The sequence below is a fragment of the Microplitis demolitor genome, chromosome 5 (assembly GCF_026212275.2).
Source record: "Microplitis demolitor isolate Queensland-Clemson2020A chromosome 5, iyMicDemo2.1a, whole genome shotgun sequence".
Lineage (NCBI taxonomy): Eukaryota > Metazoa > Arthropoda > Insecta > Hymenoptera > Braconidae > Microplitis > Microplitis demolitor.
The window spans coordinates 6119642-6136344 of record NC_068549.1 but is presented as its reverse complement, the minus strand read 5'-3'; the positions used below and the strand labels follow the sequence as shown (position 1 = coordinate 6136344).

The 16703-nt window shown below is 32.4% G+C and overlaps 2 protein-coding genes across 2 annotated transcripts in view; both read left to right on the top strand.

Moving 5' to 3' along the window:
• The first annotated feature begins 1196 nt into the window (after positions 1-1196).
• Positions 1197-3287, top strand: LOC103574491 (uncharacterized). Its single transcript, XM_053739320.1, has 6 exons — positions 1197-1448; positions 1515-1639; positions 1885-2109; positions 2709-2844; positions 2999-3128; positions 3202-3287. Exons 1-6 carry the CDS (start codon positions 1197-1199, stop codon positions 3285-3287), a joined length of 954 nt encoding a protein of 317 aa, XP_053595295.1.
• A 6999-nt stretch (positions 3288-10286) lies between these two features.
• Positions 10287-16703, top strand: part of LOC103574465 (hepatocyte nuclear factor 6) — a 50371-nt gene continuing 43954 nt past the window's right edge. The window contains exon 1 of the mRNA XM_008553915.2: positions 10287-11856. Within this exon, the coding sequence (XP_008552137.2) occupies positions 10287-11856 (1570 nt within the window). The remainder of the gene's footprint in view (positions 11857-16703) is intronic.

Here is a 16703-nt window from a genome sequence, read left to right as displayed (position 1 = left end):
ATCTCAAACGTACTCGACGTACTCAATGTACACTTGATATGAGTTTGAGACATTGTATTTAGTGTGGATCAGTGAAGTGATATGATTGTCCTTCATGAATTGTAGTAGTTCACTGAGCAGAGCCAGCTGCGCTAGAAGATAACGCACGTCACCTACAAAGCGATGTCCTTTAGCTGAGCTCCCACATATGCTTGTTCATACTCCAATCATCTAAGATTTACTTCAATATTGTCTATTTTATTTCATTAGTTTTTCTTTCTTATCTCCATTTATCTTTTCATATATTTTTTATCTTCCACACTTTTAATAGGAAACGATACAGGTGTGCTTTATTTTTTTTCAACATTCGTTTAGGTTTAAGTCAAATTTTCGATGACGGTGTCCATTTTTTTTCAGAATTCAGTGATAAATTTTAATTTTTTAAAAATATGCTGCTCGAAATTTAAGTCTATTTATGTGGAATATTATATATCATATATTATATATACGTATGTAAAAATATATATGTTCAATAAATTTTGTTTATATGTTCACATATATGTCGACATATATATGAATATAGTCGCGTCAAAAAAAAAATATGTTATATATATTATATGACACAGAAAAATTTAATAATTTTTTTTTTTTTATAAAAAATTACCATCAGATAAAAAAGGAAACGGGGTAAATTGACCTCCTTAAAAATATGAAAGTGTGGAATTTTTTTTCTCTCCCTACTTTTTTTTTTAAGCTCCCAGTAATTTTTTAATGTCAATATGACTAAGCCATAGAAAGATAAAAACTTAGAATGTGGTGCAAAATGGACCCCCATAAAAAAATTAAAGAATTTTTATTATTTATATATTTATAATTTTAATTTGTTTTCGTCATTAACTTTTTTTTGTAAACATTGAAGGCGCGTACTAATAATAGAAAAAAAAATTAATTCAAGTTCCTCATAGTTAAATAAAACTTTTTTACACCCACGATAAAATAAAAATATATAACCCGTGTAAGTGGAGTGTAAAAGTAATCATTTGAATCCAGAAAGCAATCATGGACTTCTTTATCATCAATTTCTTGTTTCGCACTTGGGTTAACTTTTTTCCAATATATAATCCACTCTTGCGCACAGCATCTGGTAAAGTTATACGATATTTGTTGAGAGCGGCTAAAAGAGTCACAGTGTACCATCAACCACATCGGTAACCACCATGGCGAACCATAATGACCATTTTAAAAAACCCGTCGATTCTGCTAAAAAAGAATTGATGACAATAATTAAAAAAATCGACGGTCTTAAATTAACAACGCGGGCTGCTAAATCCTGGAATATTTACAAACAATTACGGGGTACTGTGACAAAGTTTCATGTTAAACGTAAACACGTTGGATTTATTTTTCTTTTGTCGTGGGTTTCTTATTATTTTGTTAAAAATTACATCAACGGTATTCAGTACAAAAAGGTAAAATTTTTGTTTATAATAATTTTAATAATTCTAATAAATTATTTATTTATTTATTTGAGTCAGTGTTTAATTGAGCCACCGGATTTATTTCAAAAAATTTTTCGTCCCGCGGAAGATTGTTCCATGTGTCAGAATATTCAACAGGTTGAAAAACTCGCAAATATTGATCCTGATTACTTCGAACAACGGTAAAGTAATTATTATTATTATTATTATTTTTATTAATTGAATTAAAAAAAGAAAGAGGGAAAAGACCGAATTTTTTTAAAAAATTCAAAAAAATTTTTTTTAAATCACTCTTGGTTTTAAATTAAGCAGAAAAAAAGGATTTTTTGGCGCCAAAAATTTTTGGAGCGAGGAAAAATTTCTTGCAACAAAAAATTATTTTTTTCTTTGTAATTAATTAAATGTAAGTAATTATTTTTATAAATAGTTATGCGTATTCGGGAGAACCAGTGGTAATAACGGACGCGACTGTAGATTGGTCAGCATCGAAATTATTTTCATTTTCATTTTTCAAATCGCTGTATCATGGCCGCGAGGCCAATTGCCAATTTTTTCCATACAAGACCGGATTCAAAAGTCTCCAAGATGTTTTCAATATGAGTGAAGATAGAATTTCATTAAAACCTGGCTCCGAACCCTGGTACGTTGGTTGGTAAGTATTTTTTTTTTTTGTTATATATTGTGAAGTATGATTTGTAGTATTTAAAATTTACTTGAGAAACCAAAAAAATTTATTTTGCAAATTTAAAAAATGTAAAATTTCGATAATTGAACGTCAAATGTCATAAATAGACTGCATTTTTAAAAATAGTCATAGAAAATTAATATCGTGAGAATCCGGGGTAAAATGAGACACCATTTTTACCACAAAATTTTTTTTTAAATGTTAAATTTGGGGCAAGTTGATCAGCTATAATTTGATGGTCAATTAAAAAAATTTTTTTCAAATTAGTGGCCCATTTTACCTCAGATTTGATTTTTCTAATTTTCCACAAAATATTTCTGATTACAAAAACTTGAAAAAGTTTTTTTTTTTTTTTTTAATAATTTTAAATTTCCCGCGCTCTCTCGTTGATCGACTTGCCCCATTATTATTTAAAAATCGTAACTAAAAATTTATGTTTAAATAATGGTTTCTCATTTTACCCCGGACACTGAGCAAAATTTCGTGACAAATTTATCCCGAATTCTTTAAGTTTATTGATAAATTTCTGTCGTATTTACTAAAAGTGATTAATTTTTAAAAAACAGGAGTAACTGCGATGAAAACATCGGTTCGATTTTACGGCAACACTACAGTAGACCTTATTTCCTACCTACAACAGCAGAAAGTGAAAAAACAGATTGGATATTTATGGGAAGTCCCGGATATGGTGCGCCGATGCACGTGAGTGTGAACTATCCCTCCCCTCTAACATATAATATACTTTAACAATACAATTTCCACTGAAAAACCCAAATGTCAAGTTCCATATCCAACACCCGGTACTCAAAATTAACCATTTCATAAATTATTATTATTATTATTTAATTTTTTCAAGGTCGATGACGTCGATCATCCCTCATGGCAAGCGCAGTTAAAGGGATCGAAACTCTGGATTCTTGAGCCTCCCCGCGAATGTTATTACTCATGTAAAAAATTACAAGTCGTTGTTGAACCCGGAGAAATAAGTGAGTATATAAAATATATATAAATTGTCATATTATTATTTAAATTTTAAAAAAAAATTATTATCTATTGCAGTAATACTGGATACAAATCGTTGGTATCACCAAACAAAAATAATTTCCACAGACCTCAGTATAACAATAGGTGCCGAGTATGATTAAAATCCTGCTCACAATAAAAAAAAATTTATTATTATTATTATTTTTAATTTATCTGTTTTTAATTTTAATGACCCGCATTCATTCACGCAATCTTTAAAAAAAAAAACCCAACGAAAAAAAAATATATATGAATACACAGTTAGAAATTTTGTGTATTTGTGTTAAAAAATTAATTGGTTAAATTTTTTGTGTTGATTTTCAACACAGAAGTCGGTTAATTCAACACAAACCGTTTGTGTTATTTTACTTTAACTGATTTTTTATGTTAAATGATTAGAAAATCTGTAATGTAACAAATTTCTTGTGTGATTCGAAAATTAACACAAAATTTGTGTTGTTTAGCTAAACACTCCCGCGCGTTTCTTCATTACTATAACCAAGCAAAGCATTGTAGCAGCATTGCCTGCAAGGAAACTTGGATTATAATTGATTTACAATTAAATATAATCATAGATAACTTTAATATTTTTATGATCAGGTTCAATGATTTTTTATTCTCATTTTACGGGAGGATAATTCGTAGCTCCGTTTTTTATAAAAATCACCGAAAATCGAACTAATTGTTTGCTAAATGACATAAGTTGTACTAAGGGTAGATCAGTATACTTGAGTTGATTAGGTCATGTGCTCATATTTATTAGTTAATTTTAACACGAAAAGTCTGTTAAATTTACAAAATTTTCTGTCAAAATAACAGATTTTGTGTTCAATTATTCAACATAAAATTTGTTTTAATTCAACACAAACTTCATGTGTTGAATTAACACTAAAATTTGTGTAGACCCTTTGCCCCACACAATTTGTGTTTAATTTAACACTAAATTTCTAACTATTTATATATATATATAAACTGTATATTTGAATGACAATGATAATAAATGATAAATTTTATTTTAAAAATGAATTTTCATTTTATTAATAGTAATATTCATATGGAATATAATATTTCTTGAAAACAGGAAGGATCGTCTATCTATTGGCAATGACGCGTACGTCCCAACGTCCCTAATTATGTCACGTGCCTAACGTGTATGTATAGTGTATAATATAAAGCAAGAGGCCAGAAGGGCACTGACAAGGATATTGAGGTGACAGAGGGAAGAATATATATATATACATATATGTGGTTCACCCGGCTTCGATATCTAAACCCTACATATACATACACATATACATATATTTAGTTAGTATATAATAGCATATACATATATGTCGACTCTATATATATATTTACACCTACATCTCTATGTTATAAATATATACAGTGTCAAAGACACGTATATATATATACGGGCGGATCTTGGATACCATGAAGAGGAAACGGTTCCATGGCACGGGCCCCTCACGCAGATGGTCCTTTTCCCTGACACCTGGCGGCAGGTGAGCTCCCAGGGAGTTATATTGCCCCTTCGTCTTCTTAACTCCCTAAAAAAGTTCCGTTCATTTCTTCGTGTCTCTTTCTTTACCATGTCATGTGTTCAATCATATGTTCAATATTGTACATATATATATATATATATATATATATATATATATATATTTTACCTGGTATTTGTGTTGCTGTGGTATTTAATAAAAGCGATGTCAATTAGGACTTTAAATAATCCAATTTACGGCTACTTAATCCTTTCTTTATTTATTATTTCTGAGTACTTTTATTCTATTTTAAGTTCTAGATCGAGATATATATCTTTTTTTGGGTAACATGTCGTATCGGGTGTTGAAGCATTTTATTTTGTGAATGGTTTATTTTTATTTTTATTGATTTTATTAAAGGATTTAGATCAAGCCATGGCGGGAGAGACCTATTTTGAAACCACGTGCTAAGACATAATTATGGATATTGATTTTACCGAGCAGTTGAGTCGGCTGGGGGTATAGTTATAATATGTGTCTATATATGTACACATGCACTTTGTGCATTATGCATTCTGTTTAAAATATTAAATAATTACATTATATTTTAATATTTTATGAAGTAGGGGACGAAGCGAATGGAAGTAAAATATATTCTAGTTTGAATTTTTTTAAATTATTTTTTATAATTCTTCATTGCGTCATATATTAATATATTAATTTTTTTTTATTTGGATTAAAAAATAATTAAGAAATTTTCATGTTACTTTAATTTTATAATAGAAATTTGTTATTAAAAAAAATAATAAGTGAATCATTATTTTGAAAATAAAATACGTCTTATATTTTGGAATTTTTAAGGCGGTAAATTATAAAAGAAAAATATTTTAAAAAATTTTACTGATAGTCTTTTTAATTCTCTACACGTGTATTTTTTTGATTTTTTTTTTTTTTAAATTTGAGTTATTGAGAAAAATCCAAAAGCTTTGGGATCATAAATAAATTATGATTCTGAAATTGACAACCAATTAACAATGTTTGGAATGTTTTTTTACCGAATCAATAAAAAAAAAAAAAAAAAAAAAATGCACATGTAGGAAATTAAAAAAACTACAAGTGTAATTTCTTAAAATAATTTTTTTTTATTATTTATCATTTTAAAAAAAATCAAAAATTATTAGACGTTGGTTAATTTCAGTTTCGCAATAAATTTGATCGAAATAAATAAATTTGATATTTTTAATTTTAAAAATATAAAATTTTTTATCTATCATATATTAGAATAATTTTTTTTTAAACAAAAGGAACCGCTTTGAAATATTAACTAAAATAAATAATAAAAATAATAAATATCGATTTTTAATTATCAAATTTAAATAATTAACTTCCAGTATCAAAAGAGATTAAATATGGCACCCAATGCAGTTAAATAATCTAATAATCATATCGTTTAGCGAATTAATATGAAATAATTATCAACTTGAGAAAATAGTTAAAAGTTTAATATAATTATTAAAACACTAACTTTTACTCAAACAAAATTAATATAAAATTACTAGTGATAGTAACTAGGATGAAGTATTAAAATTAAATTGTATTGTAATATATCTCATTATCATAAGTTGAATAAAATGTAATGAATTATGAAAGAGAAAAAAAAATTAAATTCGCTTTATATTAAATGTATAGAGAACATATATACAGAAACCAGTATATTATATTCATATTTTTAAAGCTTTTACACTTACAGTACATCATATAGATCATATGTGTATGCAGTATGTAATAATATATATACAAATATATATGTAATGTAGATTTGTATGTACGCGCATATCGTCTCGACGCGTCGTCATGCGCACATTTAATTCATCTTACATATATATACAACTTACATACATACATATATATAAATGTATGTAGTATATGTCCGTCGTAAGTAGTAAGTACATACATATCGGTCGTACTATCGATTATTTTGCTCATATTAAATTTTCCCCTATTTCATGTTTCACCCCCCTCTTCACTCCATAATATTTTACCTAAAGTATAGAACGATATATCGATGCTACATCATCATATCAACTTAAATAATTTTTAAAAAAAAACCTACATATTTATGTAATATATATTTCACTTCATTTTATTTATTTATTTGTTTTTTATTAATTTTAATTACTCATTAAATGTCTAAATATTATCAGCCACTACACCAGAGTAATGTAAAATAAACATATGACATATATGTGATATTTAGTCTTCATACCCAGTTATTAATTGAGAATTTTTTTTTTTTTTTTAAATAATTTTTATATTTTTTTTTAGTCGAGTCTAGAATTTGAATTCGATTTAAATTAGCGACAAATATTAATTTTAAATTACATATAGATATTTTGCTGAAGTATTTTTATATTTTTTGCCGCGGGAATATTTAAAAATAAAAAAAAAATATGAGAGATAATTTATTTATATTAATAATTTCATATGAAATTTTTTGTAAATAATAAAATATAATTTTGAGAAACGGGTTCTGTAAGTATACATTCGCTCCTGATTCAGCCCCTAGTTTCATATAAATTTCCACCCCTCGTGTCCCACCCCACCACCTTGTCCCTCTAACCCCCTGTATATTGAGTTCGTTACAGATCCCCGTTGCAAGATCGCCATCCCTACCTCCCCTGGACTAACCAACCCCCCTAGCTCCTACTCGTACTCTCTCTTTCTACCAACGTCATCGCAACGTCGGTGCGATTTGCGCAACTCCGTCATATCTTGATACCAGAAACGCGTCAACTTAAAAAATTTATCACCCGAATTTTTCTCAAGCAAATAAAATATAACAAACATCCCTCAGTTACTCAATAATTTCCTCTCAAAAATCCCTCGTTTTTTGCAAATAATTTTCAAAAAAAAAATATAATTCCACGTAATTAAATTGCCGGGAAAAATTTAGTTTTACTTTGAACACGGGCGCGTGCGCTCGTTGATTGCGCCACGCACAGACAACGGAAGGAAGACAGAAGAATAACCCACACTATCTTGTACTCATGTATACACATACATAATACATATACATACATATAAATATATATACAAGTAATAGGTAAAATGGATAGAGGGGTGTAAAGCGTCGCGCGTGCAGAGAAGAGAGTAAGACTTGGCGCAGGGTAAATTCCTTTTCGCGCTATACGGATTCGTCTTCTCTTCATTTTCATAGTGACCGTGAATCTCTCAATTTAAAATAAAACTGTGTTTAATATAATTAAAAAAAACGTGTAATCCCTAATTTATTTAATCTTCATCCCTACAAGTATTTATCAATGACAGTAATAAATAACGGCTGGACCGTATCCTTAATTGTCGCGGTATTGGAAGTGACGCAGCGCCAAGCAGCCATTGATTTTATTTATTGACGCTTCGAGTTGATACTTCGCGTATAGTATTCCATTACTCAGTACTTTAAAACCATTGATTTGCTGATTCCGTCGACAAGTCAGTTACCATCAACCCTCTTGCTGTGACTGTATATATATATATACATATATATTTATATTTTTTTTTTCATTTAACAAGTGATTAATTAATTTTACTCATCCGCGGACTGTGAATTTAATTAACAATTAATAATAATTATTATTGATGATGATATAAATAAATATAATAAATATGAGTGGATATTATTATTGATTAATTGATATAAGGGATGAAAGTCTTGGTAGTTGGCAGCGCTACAATGTCAATAATGGCGACGTGACGTGAGTGCTCGCGACTTCATTGATTCTTCATTGACGTTCGATTATTATCGTAAGCCGGTTAAATCCACGTGGTATTTAAATTTAAATAACAACAAATTGCTGACAAATTGTCTTCAATTTTTTTAAATTTTCTGGTCAAGTAAACAGACAATTACGCAGTTTGCTGAACTTTTTGAGTTTTAGTGACAAGTAACAGTTAATTTTTTTGACAAGAAGAAATTAATTGATGATAATTTTAGTGATAAAAATAGATGATGATAATGATAATAAATTAATTATATAGGTGTTGTAAGATCGGTGTTTATATGGTTAGAGAATATCGGCGCATCGAGCTAGTGGTCACGAGGTATCGGAAAATCGATAGAAACCTGACTGACGCGGTGGTGGTGGTGAAGGTGGAGAAGCTCGTGGTGGGTGTAAAATAAAATGCCAATAATATTTAAGTACTAGAGATTTAATTGATGGATAATTTAAAAATACGGATTTAAAAATTTATTTTTTTATTTTTTTTATCCATCGTTTGTATCAATGGACAAAATTTAAATTTTTTAAAATTTTATTCAGTGACATTTTGACGTTAATAAAATAAGTTGTGCAACATTTAGTTTATTCCCTTGGCAACGGTCGTCAATTGAGGACTGAGTAAAAAAAGTTTAAGTAAAAGAAAAAAAAAACAAAATTAGAAAGAGAAAAGTGCGCGGACGAGGTTGCTCCGTAAAATTCATATATATATATATATATATATATATGTATGTATTTATATGTATGAAGGGGTAGTTGTCGGTAGAATAGTACGCGTACTGAGAATGAGAAAAGACTTCGAATATATAAAGAAAGAAGAAACAATAGTAGGAAGAACACCTGGACCAGCCGCACGCGTCCCACGTTGTTTGTAGGGGTGCCTTTTAAGGGTGGAGGTGTGCGACGGTTCCGGATGGTAGTGGTGGTGGCGACAGAAATGGAGGAGGGCGGAGGGAAGTAGCAGCAGCAGCAGGAAGACTGGCCAGTGAAAGAGGGGTTAAGGGCAACGAGAAAACAGAAAACGCCGGGCTCTGACTCTCACGTCAGCTCGGGTGTCGCAACAGCTTTAACTTGAACCTTACCATTGTGTGCGTATGTGTGTATTGTTATTGTTGTTGTAAATTACCATCACCACTATCGTCTGCTCCCCTTTGTACTCCCCGCCTTGTCTCTCCTCTCTCTCTCTTTTTTTCTTTCATTGTATTAAACTTTGTCTGTGCCTGTGTGTGTGCTTCATCTGTATACTTATCGGGTAGTGTGTGTGTGATACCCGAAACGTGTGGTATTCACTCGTATCGCGTGTGTCATGGGCGCACGTTGGACACCGCTGCGGTGTCGGATCTCTATGCCGATCCGACCTGATACTATCATTCGCGCACTTAATACCCGAGCATCGTTTCACAGAGACAGTCTTACAAGTGACGAACAGTGTCGCTCTTTTTTTTTAGTTGATAGTAACATTGAGTATTTTTTTTATAATTATAATTACGGATATTTATTAAGTGTGCGGGAAGTTTGTTGACAGTGGCGGGTGTGGGTGTTAATTTGTTTATCGGTAATTTGTGGTTGAGTTATTGGGTAAAAAACTGTTTTATAATAAACAGAAGTCGCGTGGTGATAGTGCTGGTGGTAGTGGTGGTGGTGGTTGTTGTTGTTGTTATTACTAAAAGGGTTGAGGTAAAAAAGGGTGCCGGGGGTTGGACGGTGGCGGCACGATCTGAGGCTGCTGGTTGGGATAACAGTGACAAGACGGCGCTGGTGACTAAAACCCGGGGTAGAATAAAGCGCGGGATTTTATTTGGATAAATATTTGTAGTTATAAGGTGGGGGTAGAGTGGTAGAGAAAAAGTGAACTAAATGTACGTAAATGGAAGGCATAGGGGACATTGCCGATCATCATCGGTCGCATAGCGAGCAATTGCTGGACTCTGTAGACTCGCCGACTGGACTATCTACTCACGGGCGCGGAGGCTCGAATGGCAATTGCGGTGGGATTGGTGATGGTGAGAGTGGAAGCACCAGAAACAGGCATCATCATCATCATCATCATCCTCATAATCATCACAGTCAACATCATCATAGTCAACACCACCAGCAACAGCAGCAGCAGCACAATCACCACCACCACGAGGCGACTCGTGGCGGCGGCGGTGGTAACAATACAATTCGCGGTGGTGGGGGTGGCGATACTGGCGGCGAGGGTATGTCGTCCTCGGCATCACAAAGTCCCGACATCGGGTGCGCGAGCATCCCGTTGGAATTACTCGCGGCCGGCGCGCTCGGCGTCAAGGAGGAACGAGACCTCGCCGGCGCTGAGGATTTGTCTTCGTCCCAGGAACCACCGGGTAGGGCGAGCGCGAGGGAGTCCCTGTCGGTGATTGTGCCACCGCAGGACGTGGACTGTGATTCACGTGACGCTGACTCGGAGTTATTGAGTCCGGGTAAATTATCGCCAACCTCCGGTATAAGTGTATCTGTTGCAAGTATGATTGACGCGACGGATTTTAGATCAATGCAACCAGAGCCGACATATCAAACACTAACGTCGGTTGCTGAGAGAATGTCACCGCCAGGTTTTTCACCTGGTTCGTCCTACGCGACGTTGACGCCGCTTCAACCATTGCCGCCTATATCGACAATGAGTGATAAATTTGTGTACGGCGGACATGCCGCCAGTGGTGTCTCGGGTAGTTTTGCTGTTATGCAGAACAATGGTCTTGGTAATATTGGTTTGGGCATGGGAAGTTCGCCCTACACATATGACAAATTGCCACCGATGGGTATGTCACCGCCGCACAATTATCCATCACCAGGAGCTGGTCTGCAGCCAAGTCCGCTCTCACCCCAAAGTGCTTACAGTCAAAGTGGTCTTAATTCGCCTCATAAATCAGCAAGTCCACATTACGAGCCGGCATTTTTGCCGAGATTACAACAGAGTCCAGCGGCACTCAGTCCACCCTCGCCACCGGTATCTGCGGCCACCAGTTTCGCACCCTCACATCATTCACCTCCGACGCTTACGGTACCGGCAGCTTCACCGCCTCCGTTGCAAACCCAATTGCAGCAGCAACAGCAGCAGCAACAGCAACAACAGCAGCAGCAAACGATACAACAAACGATATCACACACTCAGCATGTGCAGCACACGTCAGTTGTTATGAAAACCGTATCGTCGGCGGGGAACGGTGCTAGTGAAGTTGAAGAAATCAACACTAAGGAACTCGCTCAAAGGATCAGTGCCGAGTTAAAGAGATACAGCATACCCCAGGCTATTTTTGCACAAAGGGTACTGTGTCGTAGCCAGGGCACACTCAGCGACCTTCTCCGTAACCCAAAGCCCTGGTCTAAACTCAAAAGCGGACGGGAAACGTTCCGAAGAATGTGGAAGTGGTTGCAGGAACCAGAGTTTCAGAGAATGTCTGCATTACGAATCGCAGGTGAGTTCCCTCATATATTTTTCCTCAATATATATGAAAAAAAAAAAAAAAAAAAAATTATATTAAATATTTAAATATACACCCTCTATTTCTTCTTTTCCGCAAAACCTATAGTAAGAAAAAAAATATAAAATCTTTCTGTTATTTTTTTTTTTATGGCAATATATCACGCACCCATTAGTCGCTTTTCCTATTCTACTTTTTGAATATTTTTTTTTTTTTATTTATACTTATAAATCACCCGCACGAAATTCTCGATCAGGCTCGACTCGATTACGTGAAATGCGGACTTGATTACGAAAACTTGAGCCGTTAAAAAAAAAAAGTATTGAAGTAAATGAATAGAGCAATATGTTGATTTATCAGGTGTATGATAGGTAGAGAGAAGGAAAAAGTAAAGAGGGTTTGTTGTGAATTAGTTACAGAGCATAGATTTAATTCTGGGGCTGGTTGACTTGAGAAATAAAAGTGAACGTATCGGTAAAATAAAAAAAATAAAAAACAAATAGAGAAAAACATTTGCGCACACGTGGTACCCACGTGGAGAGGCGTTCCCTTCCTCCATATCATTCAGAGATAGACGCGCGGAATAACACTTTTCGAATTCAACATCCTTCGGGTTTGCCAACCCCCTTCTCTTCTCTGCTCCCTGTTCTATCTATCTATTGCTCATACACACACACATTTATGTACACTTGTACTAACACTTATACATGCACATGGACGTTAATACAACCAACAATATTCACGCAGTATTGATCGCGGTCACGTGGTGTTTTAGATTAAAACGCAAGCGCGACCTCTACGTATAGACAACGCCATCGCCATGCTGCCGCCACGCTGCTTTTTACCCACCCGTCATCCCCTCATCCGGTTTCTCACTTGCTCAAAACCTGTCTAAGCCTTATCTATATGTATATATGTATATACATATATACATATAACTACTTGCACTAGGTATATATACTGTACGTCACATATATAAATTCAAAAGGGTATTTTGTAGTACAACTTTTCTGAGATTTATATAATAATCATAATAATAATAATAATTATTATTATTATTATTTATATTATTATTATTATTGTTATTACTTATAACTGATGTAATAGTTATGTTTTGAAACAACTTGAATTCACATTAATAATTTATAGAGTAGATATTAAAGTAGTCGAGTTTTATTTTTTTATTTATTATGATTTTGAAGTTGGCAGACAATTAACAATTTTTGGATTTTTTTTTCAATAAATCAATTAAAAAAAAAAAAAAAACTAAAAATATGCACATGTAGAGAATTAAATAAACTATAAGTGCAATTTTTTAAAATATCTTTTTTTTTATAATTTGTCGGTTTGAATAAATTTCAAAAGTTATTAGACATCGGCAACGTCAGTATCATTGATATGTTACTGTAATAATTTTTGGATTTTTTTTTAAATCGAAAATTATAAAAAAAAAATATTTGAAAAAATTGGACTTATAGTTTTTAACATTTTCTATATGTGCATATTTTTAGTTTTTATTTTTTTGCAATTGATTTATTGAAAAAAAAAATCAAAAAATTTTTAATTTTTCGTTAATTTCAGGATCATATCATTGATTTATTTTGAATTTATTATTATTATTTTTTTTTATCATACTGTAAAAAAAGATGTGGTAAAAATGGACTCAATTTAACACCTCGTGGTGTTAAAATGATATAACACTGGTGTAGATGGTGTTAAAATATTGTGAGTGTGAAAAAAATTCCACGTATAGAAATTAGAAAAAAAAAAAAAAAAAAATTAATGAATATCATCTGGAGGATAATTCAATTTCGCTATGAACTTATTCAAATAATTATTTATGTCATACGTAATTTATTTAAAAATTACACAATTTTCCGCTCAGCATTTTAATAACCGCTAATTTAATTAATTAATACAAACACTTTTTAACTGCAGTGATCGAGTAAGTAAAAATATTCACAAAGTAAAATATTTTAAACACCGAAAAATATTTTAACACCGTGAAATTTTGCTAACACCGATAAAGAATATTTACACCTTCGTCGGTGTTATTTTAACACCGAAAATTTTAACATCTACACCGCCTGGACTTACCCTAGTTTTTTTTTACAGTGCATAATTATTATTATTATTATTATTATTATTATTATTTTTTTTTTTTTTTTTCCTCAAGGACATTTTAGTTAGTCCGCTCCAATACGAGAGTCTCAGGGTACCGCGTTGATTTTTTTCTGAGCGGGAAAAAATCACGAGGGGATTGAAGGACACAGTCGTTTACGCTGATTAAAGTATTCCGAACCTACCCCATATAATGATAACAAAAAACTCGTCATTCCTCTACTCTATAATTCGCGGCTTTTTTTTTCACCAAATCTCAATCCAAAGTATCATCTTATTAATTACTAATTTTTACTCAACTGTTATATTTACACTCTCCCGTGATTCTGCAATTTATTAGTCCAGCGCTTAGATGGCAATAGTTATGGGTTCGTAGATTAATTAACAAGTAATCAGGTGTCTCATACTCACACATATTGGTTATAGAATATAACAGTCAAGTAGTTGCGTGTGCAGTATAGTATTGATCGACTCGAGGGGTCGAATGCACCAGTTAGCAAGTCAGGGACTAGACAACTCTTACTTTCCCCAAGGCTTGAAAACAACGCTGGTCTTATTGCATGTGGTCTTACCTCACATACATACATACAGCTTTTAAAATATTAATTCATTAAACATTTCTTATCTATTATCATGTTCAATTTAACACATGACAAAAATTACTGTCATATATTTTTTGGTCTTTGGTAAGCAATCGGTTGCTGCTGAATCACCATAAAAAATTCAACAACAAGTTTTATCAAACTTTTGCCCGTAGTTATATATATATATATATATATATATATATATATATATATATATATATATATGTATGTATGTATATATACAATTGTTAATGTGTCTAAAGTGACATTTATGGTCTCCAACTGGCATGACTAAACCTGGTGCTACCCTGTGTCAGCGATGGACGTTACGTGCACAGGACTGGCGTAAAAATCAATACGAACCCTGTTTTGTCTCGGTTAAGAGTTTGTAGCCAAGTTGTGCTTTACCTCCACCTACAACTCCTCCACCTCTACACTTCCTCTAGCTCCTCATTCTCCAACTCCACGTCATCCTCCAGCACTTGTACCTCTACTTCTACTCCTCTTTCTCTTCTCGTTTCTCCTGGTGGTACTGCTACTGCTACTGCTGCTGCTACTGCAACTGCTACTGCTGCTACCTTGGCTTTTGTGAGGTGAAAAGGCTTGACAATCGCATGAGGAGGGTAAGAGGATAGGGGGTAAAACTCAAGTCGACTACTAGGTGCTATTGCTGAATGCTATAACATCCGTCTTCGTAGAAACAGGTTAGATTGTATAATGCACCAGTCTTCCTCGCCAGTACAGTACCTCAATAATTTAGTTCTGATATACACTATTGCTCTGTCTATGTTTCTCATGCCATATACCATATGTATGTTCAATTTAAAAAGAATCAGGTGAAAGCAATCAGCTGTAGTCATTCATTTTTTACTTCATGTCTTTTGTCTTCTGGTAAGGCAGAAAAATGAGTAAAGTGATGTCCGATAGAAAATACTTTTTTTTAATTATAATTTTTTATTTATTTATTATTGAGAGAAACTGGGGCATGATGGGATACGCGAGATTTTTTTTATCGTCAAGGTCAAAATTTATGGATACAAGCAGCATAATGGGCATAAAAAAAAAATTTATTTGGAATTTTTGAATTTATTTTCTGATTATTGAAAGTCAAAGAAGGCGGGGTAAAATGGATTAACGGAAAATTAAAAAAAATATGATTGTAAATTTTTTTAATTACATCTCGTCATGACCCGATCTCTGTTCAATAAAATCGTTACATAAAATTTAATAAATTTTCTAAACGATTGCACTTTATCTCACTTACGTCCTGACCAAATATCTATGAATAATTAATAGAATAGTCAGTCGTTAAATTAAATTTATTATTAACCAACTTCAGTGAACTACAAAATACCATACTGAGATTTATAAAAGCCCCGATGGTAGTTGCTTTAGTGTCTTTTAACAAAAATAAAATAGCAAAGTAAAGTTACCGTAACAACTTCAAAGTACTTGAAAAGTCCAAGTCAACTCATGTCCTGTTTTTTTACTATTTTTTAATCCTACTAAAAAAATAAACCTGTCACTGAAATATTCAGCAGCAACTTTTTTACGGGCTAATAATTACTTCTTATTATTTTATCTTTTAAAAAAAAAAATTTTCCATCCGACATTTCATGTTATACACAGTTAGAAATTTTGTGTATTTGTGTTAAAAAATTATTTGGTTAAATTTTTAGTGTTGATTTTCAACACAGAAGTCTGTTAATTCAACACAAACCGTTTGTGATATTTTACTTTAACTGATTTTTTATGTTAAATGATTAGAAAATCTGTAATGTAACAAATTTCTTGTGTTATTCGAAAATTAACACAAAATTTGTGTTGTTTAGCTAAACACTCCCGCGCGTTTCTTCATTACTATAACCAAGCAAAGCATTGTAGCAGCATTGTCTGCAAGGAAATTTGGATTATAATTGATTTACAATTAAATATAATCATAGATAACTTTAATATTTTTATGATCAGGTTCAATGATTTTTTATTCTCATTTTACGGGAGGATAATTCGTAGCTCCGTTTTTTATAAAAATCACCGAAAATCGAACTAATTGTTTGCTAAATTGACATAAGTTGTACTAAGGGTAGATCAGTATACTTGAGTTGGTTAGGTCATGTACTTATATTTATTAGTTAA

What these genes read in the sequence shown, in the direction of transcription:
- LOC103574491 (XM_053739320.1), top strand. Translation starts at nt 1,197, where the DNA reads ATGGCGAACCATAATGACCATTTTAAAAAACCCGTCGATTCTGCTAAA. An exon ending in CCTGATTACTTCGAACAACG is followed by an intron (nt 1,640 to 1,884) that starts GTAAAGTAATTA and finishes TTTTATAAATAG; the next exon opens with TTATGCGTATTCGGGAGAAC. An exon ending in TGTTGAACCCGGAGAAATAA is followed by an intron (nt 3,129 to 3,201) that starts GTGAGTATATAA and finishes TATCTATTGCAG; the next exon opens with TAATACTGGATACAAATCGT.